General features: G+C 40.3%; 1 protein-coding gene across 1 annotated transcript; it reads left to right on the forward strand.

Annotated features, from left to right (window-relative positions):
- Positions 1-1,421: 1,421 nt before the first annotated feature.
- On the forward strand, positions 1,422-17,835 carry LOC103362517 (AN1-type zinc finger protein 3-like). Its single transcript, XM_008288894.1, has 6 exons — positions 1,422-1,770; positions 8,572-8,612; positions 9,347-9,538; positions 10,895-10,960; positions 13,014-13,235; positions 15,674-17,835. Exons 1-6 carry the CDS (start codon positions 1,688-1,690, stop codon positions 15,826-15,828), a joined length of 759 nt encoding a protein of 252 aa, XP_008287116.1. The 5' UTR covers positions 1,422-1,687; the 3' UTR covers positions 15,829-17,835.
- Positions 17,836-19,058: the final 1,223 nt, after the last annotated feature.

A 19,058-nucleotide genomic window follows, 5' to 3' on the forward strand; every position in this document is an offset into this window, starting at 1 on the left:
TTATCAAATGAGCCGATGGTGTTCATTTACATATATGTTCATTTATGTCAACATCAAAGCATCCATAGGCTTGACTCTTTTAAGCAATCAAGTGCTTTCATTACTGATGATTTGGAGACATCGACAGGAGAAAAAAAAACAGAGAATTAAACATTTGTACATCGAAGAACTCTTGATCGTACACCAAAATTATTGGCCAAAAACTGAACAGAATCCACAGAGAATGAATTAAAGATTGTAGCTTTTTGTTGGTTGTCTTCAGTCATTTTTGATTGTTTCATTATTACTAAATTTTAAAGTAATATCTTAGTTATTTGATCAGTATTTCCCCATAATAGTAATTGATATCTGCTGACTAGTTTCAACTTTGGTCTGTTTCAGTTCCTTTACTGCTTACAGTGCTGTAATTATGTCAGCAGTCTAAAGGGTTAAATCTATGATTGGACATTTCTAAGATGACGAATATGTAGGTGGGATAAGTGTGTTTTTAAAAGCAAAAAATGTTTACAGTGTTTATTTCTGCATGTATACAGTAGTCTTCATTTTGTATTTTTTGATTGTCATTCTATACTTGAAAAAAAAAAAGAATTGTAAAATTGTACACATGGATTTTTTTGTATTCTTTCTTTCCTGTTTGATTTTTTGTATATTCTTTTATAATTATTTATTTTGTGCGCTTGCTACTGTGATAAAAACAATTTCCCCTGTGGATCATTAACCTCTTAAGACCCGAGCTCTTGTTTAATATTCTTTTTTTTTTAATCTGATCAAATAGCAAAGAGAATAAAAAATTTTAAAAATAAATAAAGAAAATAAAAAAATATTTTAAAAATATATAACAAATATTTAAATAAATAAATAAATAAATAGATAGATAGATAGATAGATAGATAGATAGATAGATAGATAAATAAATAACTACTATGGTAATTTAATCCAAAATGTGCTGTCCAGGCATGTGGACGTCAGGTCTTAAGAGGTTAAAGTTCATCTGAGTCTAAGTCTAAAACAAACAAACATGGTTTTTAAGCCATCGGGCATCTACTATAATGTTCGTCCACTTTCATGAAGGCAAATTAAGGTGTTAAGTGCAGGGATTACAGTCTGTAATTTACAATATTCAAGCTAAAAACATTGAAAAAAAAAAGAAAACAAAAACGGTGAGTGCTCAGAGCTTTCGAGGAAGGTAACGCTGTATGGATCATACCATGATGCCTCCTCAAAAATCAAATCGTTAGAATCAGCCATTTACGGAATGTAAGTGGCGTTTTTAGCATCTGTGGTGTTTATAATAATTAACACGTGTATTCGTACTCACCTCATGTCGAGCACAAACACACCAGTCTAACTTTTATCCGTCCGGCTCTCCACACACCTCCCCCCCCTCCCCAATGCGCCAGTGGTTCGCTCCTCACTCCAGCTGATCGGCCCAGGATCCCCGGTGCCTCCGTCCGTCGTCCGCTCTGACGGCTCCGGCGTGTCAATGTCGACTTAAACGGTCCTAATTTCACCGAGTCAGTGGCCGCTCGTGTCGGCAAGTCGTTCGTTTCTCACCGTGAGCCCCGCAGGACGGCCCGGCCCGGGTGTTGACTGTGTGCTTGTCAGAGCCGAGGGGATCTAAATACGAGGCCCTCACTCCATCCACGGATTCACCTGCTACGCGGAGAGCCTGACACGGGAGACCGACATGGGGGACACGGGGAGCGAGGGCAGCAAGCCTCCGAGTAACGTTAACGTTATACCCCCGCGCTGCCCCTGTGGGTTCTGGGGGTAAGACGAACAACCTGTCAAATGTCTTCCTGTTCAAATGCTTTTCTTTCCTCTGCTAGCAGAGTCGGTAGCCGCTAGCATTAGCAGCTCAAACAGGGATGAGCTGCTTTTCTTATTACCCCCCTCCCCATTGTTTTGTAGCATTAGCTGCGAGCTAACACCAGCTGGCCTCGGTAACCTTATCCTGTGCAGGGAGAAAGCAGGCTTGAGATAGGAGGGAGGGGGGGATAAGCCCTTTCAGGTAATATGACAGGTGTGAGTGCGCTAATAAACTGGATATCTAACGTGCTAAGTTCACACATGAAACAGTGGGTGAGAGATATGACAGTGGACGGCTGTTAAACCATGAACCTGACTTGGGTAAGAAACAAGGCACTGCTGAGACATGTACAGTCGTCCTCAGATGTGTTCATAGCCTCCCATTAAAGAAGGAAAAAAAAAAACAGCTGTCACTGAAATAAGTTGAAATTGACAAAAGTAATAATCAATAAAAATTTAATGAAAATCATGACATTGCTTTTGAATTGTGGTTCAACAGGGGGAAAAAAAAAGCAAACAAGCAGGATGTAAACTAATATTTAGTTGAACAACCCTTTGAGCCAATCACTGCAATCAGGTGTTTTGTGTAACTCAATCAGACTTCTGCACCTGTTGACAGCTATTTGGATTTCACTGCTCATCAGCAAAGTGCTCTAATTTGTCTGGGGCAGTTTTTTAAAAAAAAATTATTCTTTTCAACCATAATTCAAAAGCAATGTCTCATTTCACAAGACTATAATTTAGTAAATTTTTATTTATTATTACTTTTTTCAGTTTCTAGTTATTTGAGTGACTATTGTAGATTTTGCCGTTTCTTTAATGGAAGGGTACGAATACATTTGAGGACGACTGTATGATCTAGAGTAGCGCAGACTGACATGAGAACGAGTGAACATAGACACAGCATGTTTGCATTTGATTTCAATCAGCACAGTAATCCTGATGAGTACTTTTTATTGAGTCATGAGTGTTTTGACACATGTGAACTCTGCCCAGCCCAACAAGTCATAGGAACCTGCGGTTTGTGAAGAAATACTTACTGACCTGAACTCTACATCATTTACTGGCATTTATGTATTACAATATATACAAATATAACACATAAAAGCACCTAAAACTAGTTGATTAATCGGACTAAATCTGGCACAGCGGCCCCTCTTTACATCCATAGTATGAGTCTATATATTGTTTGTCAATGCTGGCAGCAAAACATGGTTGATTTGTTGGACGTTGCAACTTTTCACAGGCCTTTGGAATAGTCTTGAAAAAATGAGGCAACCAAGCAGGCCCAGTGAAAACAATGTTCTCCTCCCTTTATGATTAATATAAGCCACAAGATCTGCCTTAGTAGACTAAAGCACCTGATTCACCATGTGTATATCGTTCAGGAAACTGTTTTGTAGGTAACGGCATACCCACTCGCTAGTCTGAAAAGCAAGGAAATTATGGAAAACTAAAAAAAGTTGCAGTGTCAGATTTCACCAGAGGTTGTATTTCCATTAGCATAAACAATATCTAAATGTTATTCTCATAAAGTAGTGACGAGCCACTTATTCAGAGATCACTAGGATTCAAATGTCTGTGGATTTTGCACCAACATCATGGCAACCCTACAATCCTGTGGCTTCATGCAAAGCCAGAAAACAGGTTTTGTGACTGTACCAACAGTAATCACCAAGAGTTGCACATTGTTCAGCATTAAATGTCTTTCATAGTCACATCAGACTGGTGTAACACTGATTGTTAAGTTGTAAATTTTATGTTCTTCATTCTCTGGCCTGTTTTACATGTCACAGCTGTGATATGGACACTGAATTTTTTTTTTTTTCTTTTTTCTGTGAAATGGACTCACTGCAACATTCATCTGTCTGAGCTCTTTGTGACAAATATTTCTATTTATTCCAATGACTTTAGATCATATATTTATATTCAGTTCTGGCCTTTTTTATGTAGTAGTTATGCTGTTTTCTAGAACTCTTCATGTATTATTTAAAGCATATACAGTGGTAACCAAAATACAAGTATGCCCTGATTACAATAAGCACCTCCAATTGACAATAAGAAACATGAGTGCTGTGAAGTTTTCCTTGGCTGTTTTTAAGACAGGACTTCTTATCTTGATATTCTTATTTCCTACTCACTAGAATTTATTTCCTCCATAAAACATTCTCCAATTTAGTACTCCTGTAGGTACAGCAGCACTAATTAGAGAACTGGTACTGGCTGACTCTAGCAGACACACTACTTGTGTGTCTTTAAACTTCTTGTGGGCACAGCCAATGACAGTGGGTCCTTCAGAAGACAAGAAGGCCAAATTGAACCAGCACGTTCTCCCTGAATGCAGTAGCATGGCCTCGTAGAATTGGGTTCTCTTGTTTTTAGGCCTTGTTGAACAAAAATCTGGGTGATTTGACAGAAGGTCTGTTATGCTATGTCATTGGGAGAGAACAAAAAGGATTTGGAAGGAATCCCCTAAAACTTTTTTTTTTTTAATGCTGCAAACCTGAAACACAAGTTACTGTAGTGTATTGCATATCATCAGGGCACTCACTACTCATGTGTTTCTTTCTTCATGTTTGTCCTCCACCTGCCTCTTTCTGTCTCAGACTTGTTTGAAGAGGTGCATTCAGGTGCACCATGCATGGCTGTTACTGGTGCTCTGTGCATAACAAGCCATAATTGCATGTGACATTCAGCAAGAGATGTCAAATTAATCAAATACTTCCATTTGTAATGCTCCTCCGAGAGCGGGAGACCTGATTGTCTCAAACTGATCTTCGACAGGGGAGGCAAAGCAACAAGGGGAAAAGGAAAAGAGTCACCCTTTTTTGTTCACTTTTTTCTCATTAAGGTATTAGCGAGGTGCCTCTGAGCCTGCAGAGTGCTTCAGTGAGATTTTTAGAGTAGATTTAGGCTAATTTGGCAGAGCTGCTCCAACTCAGGCTTTTAAAGTTTAACACAATAAAGCAAGGATATTGAATGCCTTGTTAAGATTACCTGATTTGGTGGAGGAGAATACGATTTCTTCTTGCAGATAAACCTGCGATAGCTGGCTTTAGTAATCACAGACAATGTTTTGTCGTTTTTTTCCCCAGGTATCCGTAGCTGAATAGCAGGAGCTGAATTTTTGATCATGTGTCAAACAGATATGAGCCTCATTTTTTTTACTATCTGCTAGTTTAATGCTATTGTTTGTGTTGTTATTTGGTCTTCTGGTTGTGTCTGTGTAATTCCTTGTTAAAGTTTGCAAGTTCAAATAAGTAGGAATAGTCACAGTCGTAAGTTGAGCAATAATATGTATGTCATGTCCCTACACTGCTTTCTAAAATTGACACGCTAAAGGCACAGCGTGTGTTTGTCACTGAGGTTAGCTGTTTGAATCCCGACTACATTTGTGATGGAGCATTTCTTTAATGTGACATTTATTTTCAGGGCAAAAAAAGGATTTCATATTAAATTTCATTTACAGCGCCAGACACAGAAGGACGATTATAATACCTGTGGCAGCATTATGTGCTTATTTATACACCGGGTTTTCTTCAACTGAGAAAGAGTAAAATAATCAGACTGCTGGCTCTGTCCTTGGTGAATCCATTAAAAAAAATGAACTATAGGACCTGTTTAGTAATGTGCAGCATAATATTGCTCGCACCAGCCGGTTTGTAAGTGTGTGGCATGTATTCATAAGAAACTGCTTTCAAAAAAAATCCACATTACTACAGCACAAACCTGTTGTAATGATTTCATATTAGCATGAAAGATGTCTAATAGTGAAAGTAATGAGCGCTGCTGTTGCCAAGGCTGCGGAAAATTGCTGGATTACTCGAGTAATTGCTTAATCAATTAGTTTATTAATTAGTTCTGTATTGCTATTCACATTAAAAACATTTAGATCAATGGACGTATCGAGTGCATGACCAGCAGAGGTTTGCATTACAGAAGTAAAACGATGAAGAAATAAAAATGACTGTATGCTTTGCGTCACTATTATTGCAATGTGGGAACACTTGCTTGGCTTTTTATTCCGCACAAAGCAAAGTGAGTTGTTATAAAATACGATGAAGATGTACTGAAACATCGTAGTTCAGGATCAAACTTCCTATTTAACTTATTTGTGAAGAGAGGTTGTTGAGCCATTTATTTGTCAGTGTTCTAGTGAATGGTCAGCTGTTTAAATAGGAAGGATAAGTTGCCTTTAATTAAATTTTAGTGTTCACATCAGTATTCTTCCAGGAACATTTTCTATCTACGCCAGAAAACACTTGAAAAACCCACAACTTTATTGAACTATTAGTCCAAACTATTCAAATTCCTATAGGCAATGTAATGGTACATGTAAAGCTGAGATTTATGTTTGCTGTGTTTCAGTTAGAAATGGGCTGCACTGGTGTTCGGTAGCCTTTTTGTGTCTTTGGTGGATGAACAGGCTTGTGCTGACCGTACACTTTTTATTGAAGAACCCGTCAGCAAAGCAAACTACAGGATGTGTTTCCAGTGCAAATGTAGAAGTGCGGCGTATTTTTTCTTTCTGCTTCCCCTGTAACATAAAACTCAGTTTAGTCCTTCTCTTGTCACTGCTAACCTCGGATATGCCATCATTTTATGAGTAATTCAGCCACATACGCAGGTGGCAAAATGTCTTTGAATACTTTCTATTAGCTGACTTCTATCTGTATTCATGTTATTTTTCATTTTGCTGCTCGTGGCAGTAGTATTTAATAGAACCCAATTCCTTCAAAACATTTATCCCCCTTCCAGTCCCTCGCTCCTTTGTGTCACTCAAACCGAATCACCAAGGCGATGGAGCCCGTCTTCCTGTCTGTTCCAATCAGATATTCTCATTAGTAACAGCAGTGGGCCAACTATGAAATAGACAGGTTGTGCGCACTCTGTTCAGGCTTCACTCAGCTTAACAACCATGAAGTTTCTTTCCTGCATAGTTTCTCTCTCCCCCTTCCCCATCCCCTTTATTCCCTTAATGAATCTGTGGTTTGATTACCTCTGATTTGTAAGGCTGATAAACAGGATATGACTTGTTGTTTACCGAGCACCGGCTTCCTCCCTGGCTGTGTCTCATTATGATGTGCCTCCTCTATCCAAACTTCTTCCTTCCTCCTTTCTCTTTTATACCCAAGACTACACACCAGCAGACTGACAGACAGCCCACAGGTTGACTGCAGCTGACCCTACATTTAGAAATGAGGACAAAGGTGTGCATCGAAGCGCCCAAAATAAATAGAATGTGACTGATAGCAGCGACCGTCACGCTCAATGCACAGACAGTAAGGACGAGGGCTGGGGAGGAAATGAGAGGAGCCTTCTCAGAGGAAAGCCAGAGCCATCTGTTGTGAAAGAGCTGTGCCACTGAAATCAGCAAGGCTTCAGTGATCGACTCCACAACAATAGCTATTTTTTATCAAAGGTCTTTATCCGTGATCAGAAAGGGAAAAGTGCGTTAAGGAGACAGTAAGAACATTGCCACTGAAATACACGAGTGACTCAGCTGTACCAGTGAAGCTTTTGTAGTTGGTAAACAGGGCAAGTTAATGAGGTTTTTAATTTTCTCCATTTGTTGCTACTCTTTATCAGACTGGCTGAGCAGTTGTCATGTTAGCTGTGTACATTGCAAACACACAGCCTGGGAACCTTTACATTTCCATCACCATTTAGTAGTTTGAATCACCTTGATTGCTTATTCTGTTACTTTAAACCATTGAACAGAATCTGGGTGATGCAGTGACAGCTGACTGTTGACTTAACCTTTACCTGTGACTGTTCAATGAATATAATACAGATAACTATACCATAGGAGCCTGACCGATATATATATATTCAAACGAATGAAGTTGACAAATAAGAAAACACAAGTTTATTTACTTACATAAGTGTCACTAAGCAGCTGTGAGCTTGATCAGCTGATGACTATCGCTGTCATAGATAGATAGATAGATAGAACTTTATTGATTCCTTTGGTAGAACCTCAGGGAAATTGTTATATATATATATACATATATATCTCATTATTATTATTATTGTTGTTATTATATATAATAAATAGATATATGTTATATTGATTTATTTTTAAAAAGTGAGCTTTTACAAGATTGAATTTCCCTTCTGGGATAAATAAAGTATTTTTCATTTCATTTCATCATATTTCTATGCATTTAATTCTAGTTTGATCAGCCAACTCCTGAGAACAGTAATTGGGTGTTTAGCTTGGTGTAGATACTCACTTTTCTTCAGCAGCCAACAGTTTAAAATGTCAACATATGTGAGCTTGTTTTCTGAGAATGAGAAGTATTTACTAAAAAAAGGCACACTTGGATTGACATACGTGTATTGCAGTATATAAATGTGCAGTTTTTCCATTCATTTTTGTATTATTATTTAATAGATTGAAAAAAAAAAAAAGGTTAGAATTAAAATCACCCCTCAGTTGACGTAGCCCTTGATTTCGTTTGCTGCACAAGCCTCGACAGCCTCATACCGTCGTATGGCAGCTTTGGATTCTGTGAATAATTTAAAGCTGTAGCCCCGATCACACTTCTTATCTTGAATTTTTCACTGCCAGGATCCCAAGTGAAAAATAAAGTCTGAGCCTGCGACTTGCGGTCATGGAAACACGTTGTTACTCTTGCTGTGTGGATACCCACCAGCCAAAGGCACTTGCATTTTCTTGCGGCCCGCTTTGCATTTCTTTTCCCTCCCTTACACATACTACTTAAATAACACTCTTGTATTCCTTCTCTTTTTTCCCAGGTCCAGCAAAACTATGAATCTCTGCTCAAAATGTTTTGCAGGTAAGTTGCTGTTCTGTTGCGTGTTTGTTTGTCTTGGGTCTGATAGAGACCTGTGAGAGCTTGGGAGGGTCAAGGAGTATCTCTACTATTTAAAAGAAATAAAAATAAAACTTCCCTGCATCCAGCTGGGATTTGACTTAGACGTTTGTTGGTATTTGTCATGAGACAATTATTTTTAATCCCTTCTCTTGCCTAAGTTGGGAGATTTTCCCTCTTATTTCTAGAGTAGTAACTGTAATGTGTGGGAGTTTTTCTGTAGCGACACGACTTGACAACTTTTTCTGTCTCTCTTACACAAGCTCCAACAAATGCATACAAATCGTACTTCTCTGATCAGTCTCTGGAATAAATGGCTTGAGATAGTCGATTCAGGACTAACAGGAAGAAATTAGGCCGTGCTTGTTGTTCTTCCCGTTGCTCAAGATTGGTGGTTATTCAGTGTCAGGCTCATTGTGTGTGCTGGGCCGAGACGAGGATTTGTCTTCTTCAGCTCACCAGAATATTTTGTCTGGTTTTACTTAGACTACAATCACATCCTTTGGCCAAATCAGTACTAGAAACATGAGGAGAAAGCTGTGCACATATCATTTTGTGTGAGCAGCTTTAACTTAAGTTGCTGTTTAACATTTATTTAACATGCTGCCCAAGTTATCAGTCACTCCGCACACAAAAGATTATAAATGAGTTGAAGCATACGCGCTCAAAAGTGTCTCACAATGTCACTTTTCTCGTAGACATTCAGAAGAAACAGCCAAACGAGGATTGTGCCCCAAAGGCCTCTTCAAGCACCAGCAGCAGCAGTCAAGCAGACATCTTCTGTAATGAAACGAACAGCAGCATCAGCCAGTCCCTGATGTCGACGCCTAACGCATCAGAAGACCCTTTGCCTGGAGAGACGGGAGTGACCTCTGTACCTGTTCAGGACGGTGAGACAGCACTTAATCAGGGGATTTGTTTTGACCTGTGCAGAGGGGAGTGTAGAGCATAAAGACTACATATCATGGTCTGCTTGGTTCGTAAAGCTTATCCTGTACGCTAAAGTAATGTATGCCTTGGCAGCTGCAAATTTTGAAGTATGTTTTAACACGCACACTTTAACTTTTAGTGGTCAAACCCAGAGTATTGTCGCTTTTAGTCGAGGGCATCTTTCCGTGGAAGACTGCTATTAGTTTCTGCCAGCTGAAGCGGCAGCAGCAGTAGCAGCAGCTGCAGTGCCCCTGCCCTGGCTATATTTGTCCTCATGGCACAGATAGAGAAAATGATAGGAAAGGGTATCTATTCAGAAGTGAAGGTTTTAAGAGGACACCTACAATTGCCAGGGCATCCGTCATGGCTACACAGTGACAAGGTTATTTGTGGAGGCCAAATCAGGACAGGACAATAAAGTGGATACCAAATGGATGTGCAGAACTGGTGGAAAATAACGTCCCACACTTACCTGGTCCACAACAGGAGATATTTTTATATAATACCAGAAAGGCATTATATTTTTAAGGTTTTCTGAAACTGCCTTGGAATTATCTCATAAATAAACCATGTTGATGTTCCATGTTTTATTGTCCCAGGTAATTATTACCACCTTAAGCAGATGAATTGCTGAGTGTATATTTGAAATTTGACTCAGTTACATTCAAATGTTACCCCCCCAAGCTTTTAAAACAGGACCAGGAACAGTTGGATCGTACAACACACATTTGTTACAACTGTAATCTTGTTTGCTCCCCCATAGTCAGCTGTTTCTTGGCTGGCTTCAGACTGCACACATGCACACTGCGGTCTCTCCTTCACAGTTATCTATCATAGATGCTGTGGGGGGAAGCTTACAGTATAATAAAGGATTCCACACATCCCAGTCACGGACTTTTCATCCTGCTACCATGTGGAAAACGGTGCCGGAGTATTCGAGCCACCACCAGTAGATTCTCCAGTAGCTGTTGTCTTCAGGCTCTTATGACTGTAAACCGTAGGCCTTTCAGGGTAACATAACATATGACCCAAAGTGGTGCAGCATATCAATTTTTTTGTTTTGTTTTTCTACACACAGCTCAATGACTTCTATGTTTGGCCTCTATATTTTGGTAGTGTGTAGGAATGTGTGGATGTGAGCGAATGTGTTTGTGTGGGGGCATACATTTTGGGACTGTTTGTACAATTTTTAGATTCTGTTTACATTTTATTGACTTTTGAGAGAAATTACAGTGATGTTAAAAATGAAGAATCCAACACTGTCCTGTCGTTTTATCTCATCTCTGCTCCTTTTCTCCACTTCTTTCCTCTTTCAGGAGTATCCAGCACAGACACAGTCTTGGGTTCGCTATCCACTCCCACGAAACGTTCCTTCGAGTCAGGTACGCCTCAGCTCGACTGCTACAATGTCCATTATTGTGCTTTTTCATTGTGTGCTTGTCATGTCCACTTAGGGAGCTTAGATTGGAGGACCCGGTAGCGTCAACAGCAGTGGATTGATCTAAAATGGCTAGGCTAATTGTTCTTCCAGGAGAAACGGCACAGTGAGGGAAGGATGCTGGGGAGGCAACAGAGCATGTCTGCCGGAGCATGCAAATGTAAAGCCAATCACGCAGTAACCAGAGTGAATGAAGAATATGAATATATATAGATATGTAGTAGCTGCACAGAACAATAATGCAGACATTCAATAGGGAGTTGAAATTGGAAAGGTCACACAGAAAGGCGCCTTCTAGCTCAGTGGTTAGGCCTGTCACATCACAGCAAGGTGGGCACGTGAATCTATAGATGGGGGAAAAAAAAATGACTTGAATTATTAAAGAGGAAACAGAACACAGTGACAAGCTTCTGGCAGAGTTGACACGTGTGCATGTGTGGAGCTGGTGTAGCCTGCAGCACTATCAGCTGTATTGATTAAAATGAGCTGAACAGGGTCTAAAAACACACCACCGGCTCTCTGCTGGCGTAGATTCCCCCTTTTATTGTGCAGGCCGACACAACCTGCCGCTGTCACGCATGTGCTAACTCGCACATGACGGCTGCAGAGTAGGCAAGGCTCAGCAACGGTGTGCGAACATGTCGATCCCCTGTCTAATGCAGCGGGATCATGCGAGTATCAAACCATAACACACTTAGCGTCATTTCAAGTTGATATTTCACTTTTTTTTTTACAGTTTCTGTAAATGGGGCGCCTATAATTTTAGCTCAAAGCCTGGAATCGCTTTGGCTTTATCGAGGCTTTTTGTGCAACCTATTGTACTCTTAAATTTAAACTATTCAGTTATCTATCACTTTGTAGTACAAATGCCTTGGCTTCAGGATCTCTTTTGAAAAACCAAACTTGCAGTTACATCCAGCCTGTCGAAATTTCTCAAAGAGATGTATTGGAATAACAAAAGGTAGGCAAAAAGGAAGCTTTTTTTAAAAAAAAAAAACAACAACAACATGCAATTGCACATATACAGACACACAGCCTCACACATATAGGGATCGATGAGCAGGCTAGGGGGGGATCTGACTGCTCAGCTTGGCCTAGTTCTCAGAGATTTATTGAGCGCTGATCTGCATTTCAGCCGGGCCAGGAAAAAAAAAAGTCTGTAGGATTGATGAGAAAAAGCCGAGTTGAAATTCCAGCCAACCAGCGGAAGCTCTCTCCTTGTTCCTACTGTCTCAGATGCCGGCCTCCTGTAATGTAATGCAGGAGAACTATTAATCTCTTCTTTTTTTTTTTTTTATTTAACACAAAGAAGAGTTTTTGTCCCAGTGTGCCATCGTCTGCTCTCTCCCGGTTGCAGGCTGGACTAAATCTAAGTCTTGTTAGAGGGCTGAGGTTTTGTGTTGGAATTTTTGTCAAAGCTGCAGTCCTGGACACACTTGAAATAGAATAGAATAGAATAGAACTTTATTGATCCCTTTGGTGTAAACCTCAGGGAAATTGTTGTAATGAATGAATACTTTTATGGATTATTACGTGCACAGGAGAGTTAAAAAAAAAAAAAAAAAGGCAGAGATGGGATTTTCAACTATAATAATAATAACAGGAATTTAAAATTAACTTTCTATCTATAACAGTAAACTGATTCATCTAATTTTGATTAAATCGCCTACTGTTAATTAGTACAGACAGATGGGATAGAGCTGTGTATCTGCATCATATAGACCAGTTTAGCTCCAACAGAAACAGAATGCTGGTGAGCTATTAGGGTGTTGCTATACACTTTTCTGAATGCTGCCTTTTTGTGCCTCCAGGCCTCGAGTTGCTCAGCACATAAGCAGTACATTAAGGAACTTCTGAATTATTTCTTGCATTTGTGTAAAAATACAAAATGTGTTCAATCTGAACAAGAACTGATGAAGTTCCAGTCGCGAAGCTCGGCGATTGCAGCCAGCAGCCTTTTCCTCTTATTTTTCGTGCGCGTGTCTGTGTGTCTCCAGCCTCAGAGTCAGAAAGTGACGTTTCACCTGAGAAGCAAGCAAGAGTGAGCGAAGTCCCAGACGGTGAGGAGTCCTCGTCCTCGTCATCATTATCATCTTTGTCTGCATCATCGTCGTCATCCTCGTCTCGCAGTAGCTCCAAACAGCGGAGCCGCAAACGTTGCCATCGCTGCCAAACCAAACTGGAGCTGGTACAGCAAGAGCTGGGTTCCTGTCGCTGTGGTATGATGACACATCTCTATATTCACAAGCATACACACTGTGTGACCCAAGAAGAGACATGCATACAGTACATGCACGAATAGATCCACTTACACATCGCGGCATATACATTAAGCACATTCATTATGTAGTGCAAGCTATTATTAAAGACCTCACTTGTGTGCCTTGCATGTGAATGAGGTGTTTAATGATTTTTGCAGTGATTATTGTTGGCCTCATAAATACATAAATATGTTTTGGTCAGTCTGGTCATAATTTTGTTAATTTGACATTCAACGCAGAGAAATGCCTCTATTACCTGAGCATGGGTTTGTGTGGTGACGGAAATGTCGATGACCAGAGTTCTTTTGCTAGCCTTCGGGGACCATTACATAAAAGCCTGAATGTTTCACATTGCACATAAAACATAAGCCAATTACCACAAACACTAATGCAGTTTAAACCAATACTTGGCTTGCTAATCAACTTGTTTGCATACAAATTAAAGTACTTAAAAAGTCACAGCTCTTCACTGCTTAAAGACCAATCTGCTTAAACCAACGCATAATTTCTAAATTGGAAATTGACTTGCCTTTTTTTTCCCCACCAGGCGCTGCTTAATGCATGGGCCATCCATCCTTAATAGTCCAGTGCTTACTATGAAAACATGCTTTTCAGAGACCAAAAGGGGAAATGGTGGCAATTATAGTGATTTCTGACTATTGCGGTAATTGCAGATTACTTTGCTAATGGTTCTGCAGAATGTTCCACAGTGTAAGCCAAGAAGGTCTGATAATGAGTTGAAAGCATGAATGCTTTTCAGATTGTAAATGGGGGAGAAAAGATAGCTCCAGCAGAGATTCTGATCCAATGTTGTCACGCTCGGTAGGCTTCTGCTGTTACACAGTGCCTCTAATATTCATCTTGCTAGGCGTTCGTATGATAGAGAGTGAAAGCACCGGAGTAAAACAGCTAATTAAGTCATATCTCCTGATGTGGAGGCTCAACAAAAGTGGGACCTTTACCATTTCCATTCTCATTTGCTTTGCAAGCTAGACTTTCTGACTGAGAAGCACTCCTGTACCCTTCCCACAACTCGTAGCCTATTTTGAGTTTGTGTAATAAATGTAGCTCTTAGATCAGAAGCATCAACCAGTGGATGTGATCAGGCTCGGTCAGCAAAAATGGTTATTGTTGTTGGCTTATGACCTTATTCTAAAATGTGAAAATATGCAAGTAAATGAGCCTGAAACCACATTAGAATCACCATGGATACAGCCTGTTTGCCCTTGCTAGCATGCTGCATGTTGGTCCTTTAGTGTAAATAATTAGCCCATTATTTAAAGTCCCCTACCACTATAATTGCTGACTCGCTCATTCAGCCTTCCTGCCAGTGTTAGAGGGTTTATTAAGAGACTCATTCACAAGGAGCTTCCAGGAAGAGCGGTGAAGGGCCAAGGGGACAGGGATTGTCCAGGAAGGTGGTCTTCATCCTCTGGGTTTCTAACCAAGGATGGCGTGTGTGGTCAGCAAAGCTATCTTTATATGAGGTTGATTTGTAGGGGCAACGAGGATATTACAGACAAGGCAGCGTAGAGTTGTTTGTATAACCAGTGTAATGTGGAAGTTTGTGAGTTTTTTGGCAAGTCTGTGCCTTTTTTTTTTGTTTTAGCTTTTGTTCCTGCTTTTTTAAAATTTTTACCTGAAGCTAAAATAAGCATTTAAGATAATGTGATGCTATAAAACCTTTAAAAACTAAAAACTTACAGTTCACACACAGATTCACTTAAAAACATGCTCAAATGACCATTAAGTTACAATAATATATATTTATATATATATTTGTGGTTTCTAATGGGGCAACATTATGCAACTTTCTCCCTTCCACTGCGTTCATGTGTGCCGTAGCTTTTAATTGCGTAGCAACCAGCTGTCAAACTGGGCTTTTAATCACCACTTATTGAATGCCAGCAGTGTTATTATGTGTATTAATGAATGAATTTAAGATGATGAGAGCTAACGAGCTTCTCTGAGCTTAACGAGCCTCCAACAGTGGCAGGGCCTTTTGTTGAAAGCGCTACAGTAGAGACAGAGAGTCAATGAGAGAGATGAGGGGCTGTCTGCTGAATGGAGTCAAAAGAGGAAGCTATCAAGTAGAACGTCTTCTCTGGTACAAAGGCTTTGTACAAAAGCATGGCTGCAGGCAGTACATACTATCTGCCCTTGGTAATTTCAAACGTGTATTTACAGAGATGTTTACCGACATCTAAAAGTATTGCCACTCACAGTGTGTCTGGTGTGTTTAGAGTTAATATAACATACTCCTTTGTCACTTGTTAATGATTTAGTGATTCTTTTTTTATGCTTTGGTTTCCAGTCGCAGCACACATTTGCACATCCAGCAAATTAACCGTCCTCCGTCTCTTTACACCCACAAACCCCCCTCACCCACCCTCCAGGTTACGTCTTCTGTATGCTCCATCGGCTTCCAGAGCAGCACGAGTGTCTGTTCGACCACCTGGGTCGCGGGCGTCAGGAGGCCGTCCTCAAGATGGTTAAGCTCGACCGCAAGGTGGGCCGCTCATGCCAGCGCATCGGGGAGGAGTGCTCCTGAGCAGCCGTTCCCACCCTCCTCCCAACCCTCACCTCCCCAGACGAATCTCCGCGTTCAGACGGTGTGACAGCACTAACAGGGATATGATTTTTTTTCTTCTTCTCACGTTGTTTTTTCAGGATTTTTGCAGGTTTTTTGGATACAAATCTCCTCTCCTTTTTTGTTTTGTTTTTTAACTTAAGCTTTTTAAATCCCCCACAGTTACAGATACCCTGCTTGTTTCCCGCCTCTGTTGGCGTCATCATATCCCTGCTGCTAAGATGCATTTTGGAAAAAAGACAAACCCAGGAATGACAGAACTATAGAGAGCAAAGGAAATACACGATTTCCTCACTTTGTTTTTTCTTTTTGCAAGCTCTTGACTACACAGGTATGAATGGAGTAAGAATGAGTTAAAAATGATGAAGAGAAGAAACACAATGCTTTATACAAATGTTTGACTTGGAAGCCAGGATATACTCTTTACCTCAGAGAAGAAAAATGTTCGAAAGAAGCAAAGAATGATGTTGATGAGGAGGAGGAGGAGAAAGAAACGGTTACCCTTAATGTACACTTTAGCTTTTGGCGCTTTTTATAGACTGTGCTCTTTACCTCAAAATCAGACCAGAGCTGCTTTGTACTCTGCGCCAGGCTTAGACTTTGTGAAGCAAACAAGCTAGACAGCCTCAGTTAAAGTCAGGGTCTTACCCCCCCTGGCCACCCACCACCTATAATCCTAAACCTTTAGAAACACAAACACCTGTTAATCATCCACCTCAGGACACTGAAGCTCAACCTTCCCACCGACTTGCACCCTTCTCTTCTGCTCTACCAGACAGCGTTCACTCCTTTTGTTTTAATTTTCGACCACTGTTCGGGGATACTTAAATTCAGAATTCGCAGCACTTGTTGGACTCAGACGCACATATTGGTGGTGGGAACAGTGAACTGGTCACCCTTGGATTACACACACAGACCCGGTGTTGGGATGGGACTGATGAAGACCTAATTAGTTGAGGTCTTCTTCTTTTTGTCTGTCTTCATCTTATTTTCTGCAAAACCTTCCACATTGAGAGACATTTCCTCTTCGAATCCGTAGTCTTTTTCGGCTCGTGTGTGTGTGCTGGATGTGTACACACTTCAGAAAGACAAAATTTGCAGGACATGAGAGACAAAGTGTGCTTATGATCTCTGACTGGACCTGGAATGTCTGCGTTGTCACTCTAGTTTTGCAAATACACACAGTTTGACTCTTCTATGTTCTTTTGTGTGCTCAGCTGTTGTTCGACGGTGAGCACAAACAGGTAAAATCAAACATTGCTGTACACTTTGAGTTTGGACTGAAGCTGCAATAGCAAACTCAGAGGTTCCTGTTCGGGATTGCGATGGCTGTTCAGGTCTCCGATATTTGTCCCAGGCCTTTGTTTCGGTTATCCACATTTTAAAAGGTAATTTTTTGGTGCCAGCTTTGAAGCGAGACTTCATGTTTTTATGATTTTCACTCCGATACTTTAATATCCTTTACTACATGTTATGATTTCCAGTCAGCATGATAAGATCGCATTCTCCTTCCTTTCATTTTGTTTTTCTCATCTTTCCCCGGTATTGATCGCTCTATTTTTCCTTATTTCACCCTCTCCATCTCCCTTCCTCCTCCTCCCTTCTTGCGATACTATGGATGAGGGAATAGCGCTGGTGTGAGCAAAGTGCTGAAAGTGGAAAAATCAGCAAATAATTACCTTCCAAACGTTTTCCTGGTGGACTGTGGAAGGAATGAACGGAAAATGCATAATGAATGAATATTGTGTATCTTAAAGAATACCTTATTTAACCTCTTTTGCGTTTCAGATTTACTTACACTTCAGTGTAGTGCTGCATTTTTGGGTTGTAATGTGGTTATTAAGGGGGAAGGTGAATGTGGAAAATTCTATATTTTTTGTTTTGTTTTGCTTTAATTTTTTTGCTTCCCCTTTCCAACATTTTTTTTTTCTTTTACTCAGAAAAGAATAAACTGGATTAGACAAAATACCAACCTCTGTGGTGTACTTACTGACGTGATGGATGGGAAAATGGATTGTTTTATCTTCTGTTTTTCTTCTATTCGGGTTGGATTTTGCAGTCACACACACACAGCGAGATGAAATTTGAGATGAAAAGCTATAAGTACTTGGCACAATATATATTTTTAATGAATGCATGTGTGAGGTGAGGCCGGTTAGGCCTTCTTGCAACATGCTGTTGGATCTCTTGCATGTCCCAACACCCTGCCAAGTTTTATAGTGATGTAAACGTCTGTTTACTGCTCACAGAGGGCTGCTATAAAGCTACTCTCATTTACTTACCAAATCTGTTTGAGTGTGTGTTTGCGTGCGCGTGAAACATGTGGGCTTGCTAATGGGGGAGTTTTGACTAAAGAGGCTTCTGATGGCAGCGATGAGTCTCGTGGGTTGGCTGCACTAATTAATGTTGTGAAAAAGAAAACATATGTAGCCATGATCAAAAGACAGCTTCAAATGTTGAAGTTGGTCAGCTGCCAGCCTGAGTGTAATCTCTTAGCCTCCTCTTCACCCGATCGGAGCCGGAGCTACGGAAGTTAGCACCTAAATTTTGAAGTAGTTGGGAAAAGTTTCTTCGATGTCAAGGTGACTGAAGCTTCAAATGTAAACCTGCTGGATAACCGGCAGCATGTAGATCTTTTGAAAGTTGTCCTGTCGTCCCTCAGTAGGATTCTCATTTTAGTTCAGTTTGTAGGTTTTGGTGTCGGACCTTGGATCATTTGAAGATTTCTTAGACTGATACGGTGATATTTATTTGATGGATTTTTTGATTGCACAAATAGGATCATCCACTTGGGGCTCCTTCTGTGGTCTATGCAGAAGCCTTTTCAATATATGGTCATTTAAATACTGAGCTCATGACATCTTTGAAATGGGAAAAAAAAATTTCAGACACACCTTCTCTTTATTTAGTACAGATTTTTCTTGTTTTTTTACTTAAATTTGACTGCGATTCTTTAAGAAAAAGTCCCCTTCAGGCTTTCTGAAGCTCTCTCTCTTTGTTATATTTGTCACTGTCTACACCCTGCATTGTGTTCTCTGTTGTCTCGATTATATCCTGACACTCAGGATAAGGAGCAGTGCCAGGATTGGGTGGCGACAAGGAGCAAGAGATCTGTATTTGCTGGAGGCTGCCTAGTGTTGGAGTGGGATTTGGAGGATAAGATGTGGCCGGTGGTAAGTAATCTCCTTACA

The sequence above is a fragment of the Stegastes partitus genome, unplaced genomic scaffold (genome assembly GCF_000690725.1).
Source record: "Stegastes partitus isolate 25-593 unplaced genomic scaffold, Stegastes_partitus-1.0.2 Scaffold579, whole genome shotgun sequence".
Classification (NCBI taxonomy): domain Eukaryota; kingdom Metazoa; phylum Chordata; class Actinopteri; family Pomacentridae; genus Stegastes; species Stegastes partitus.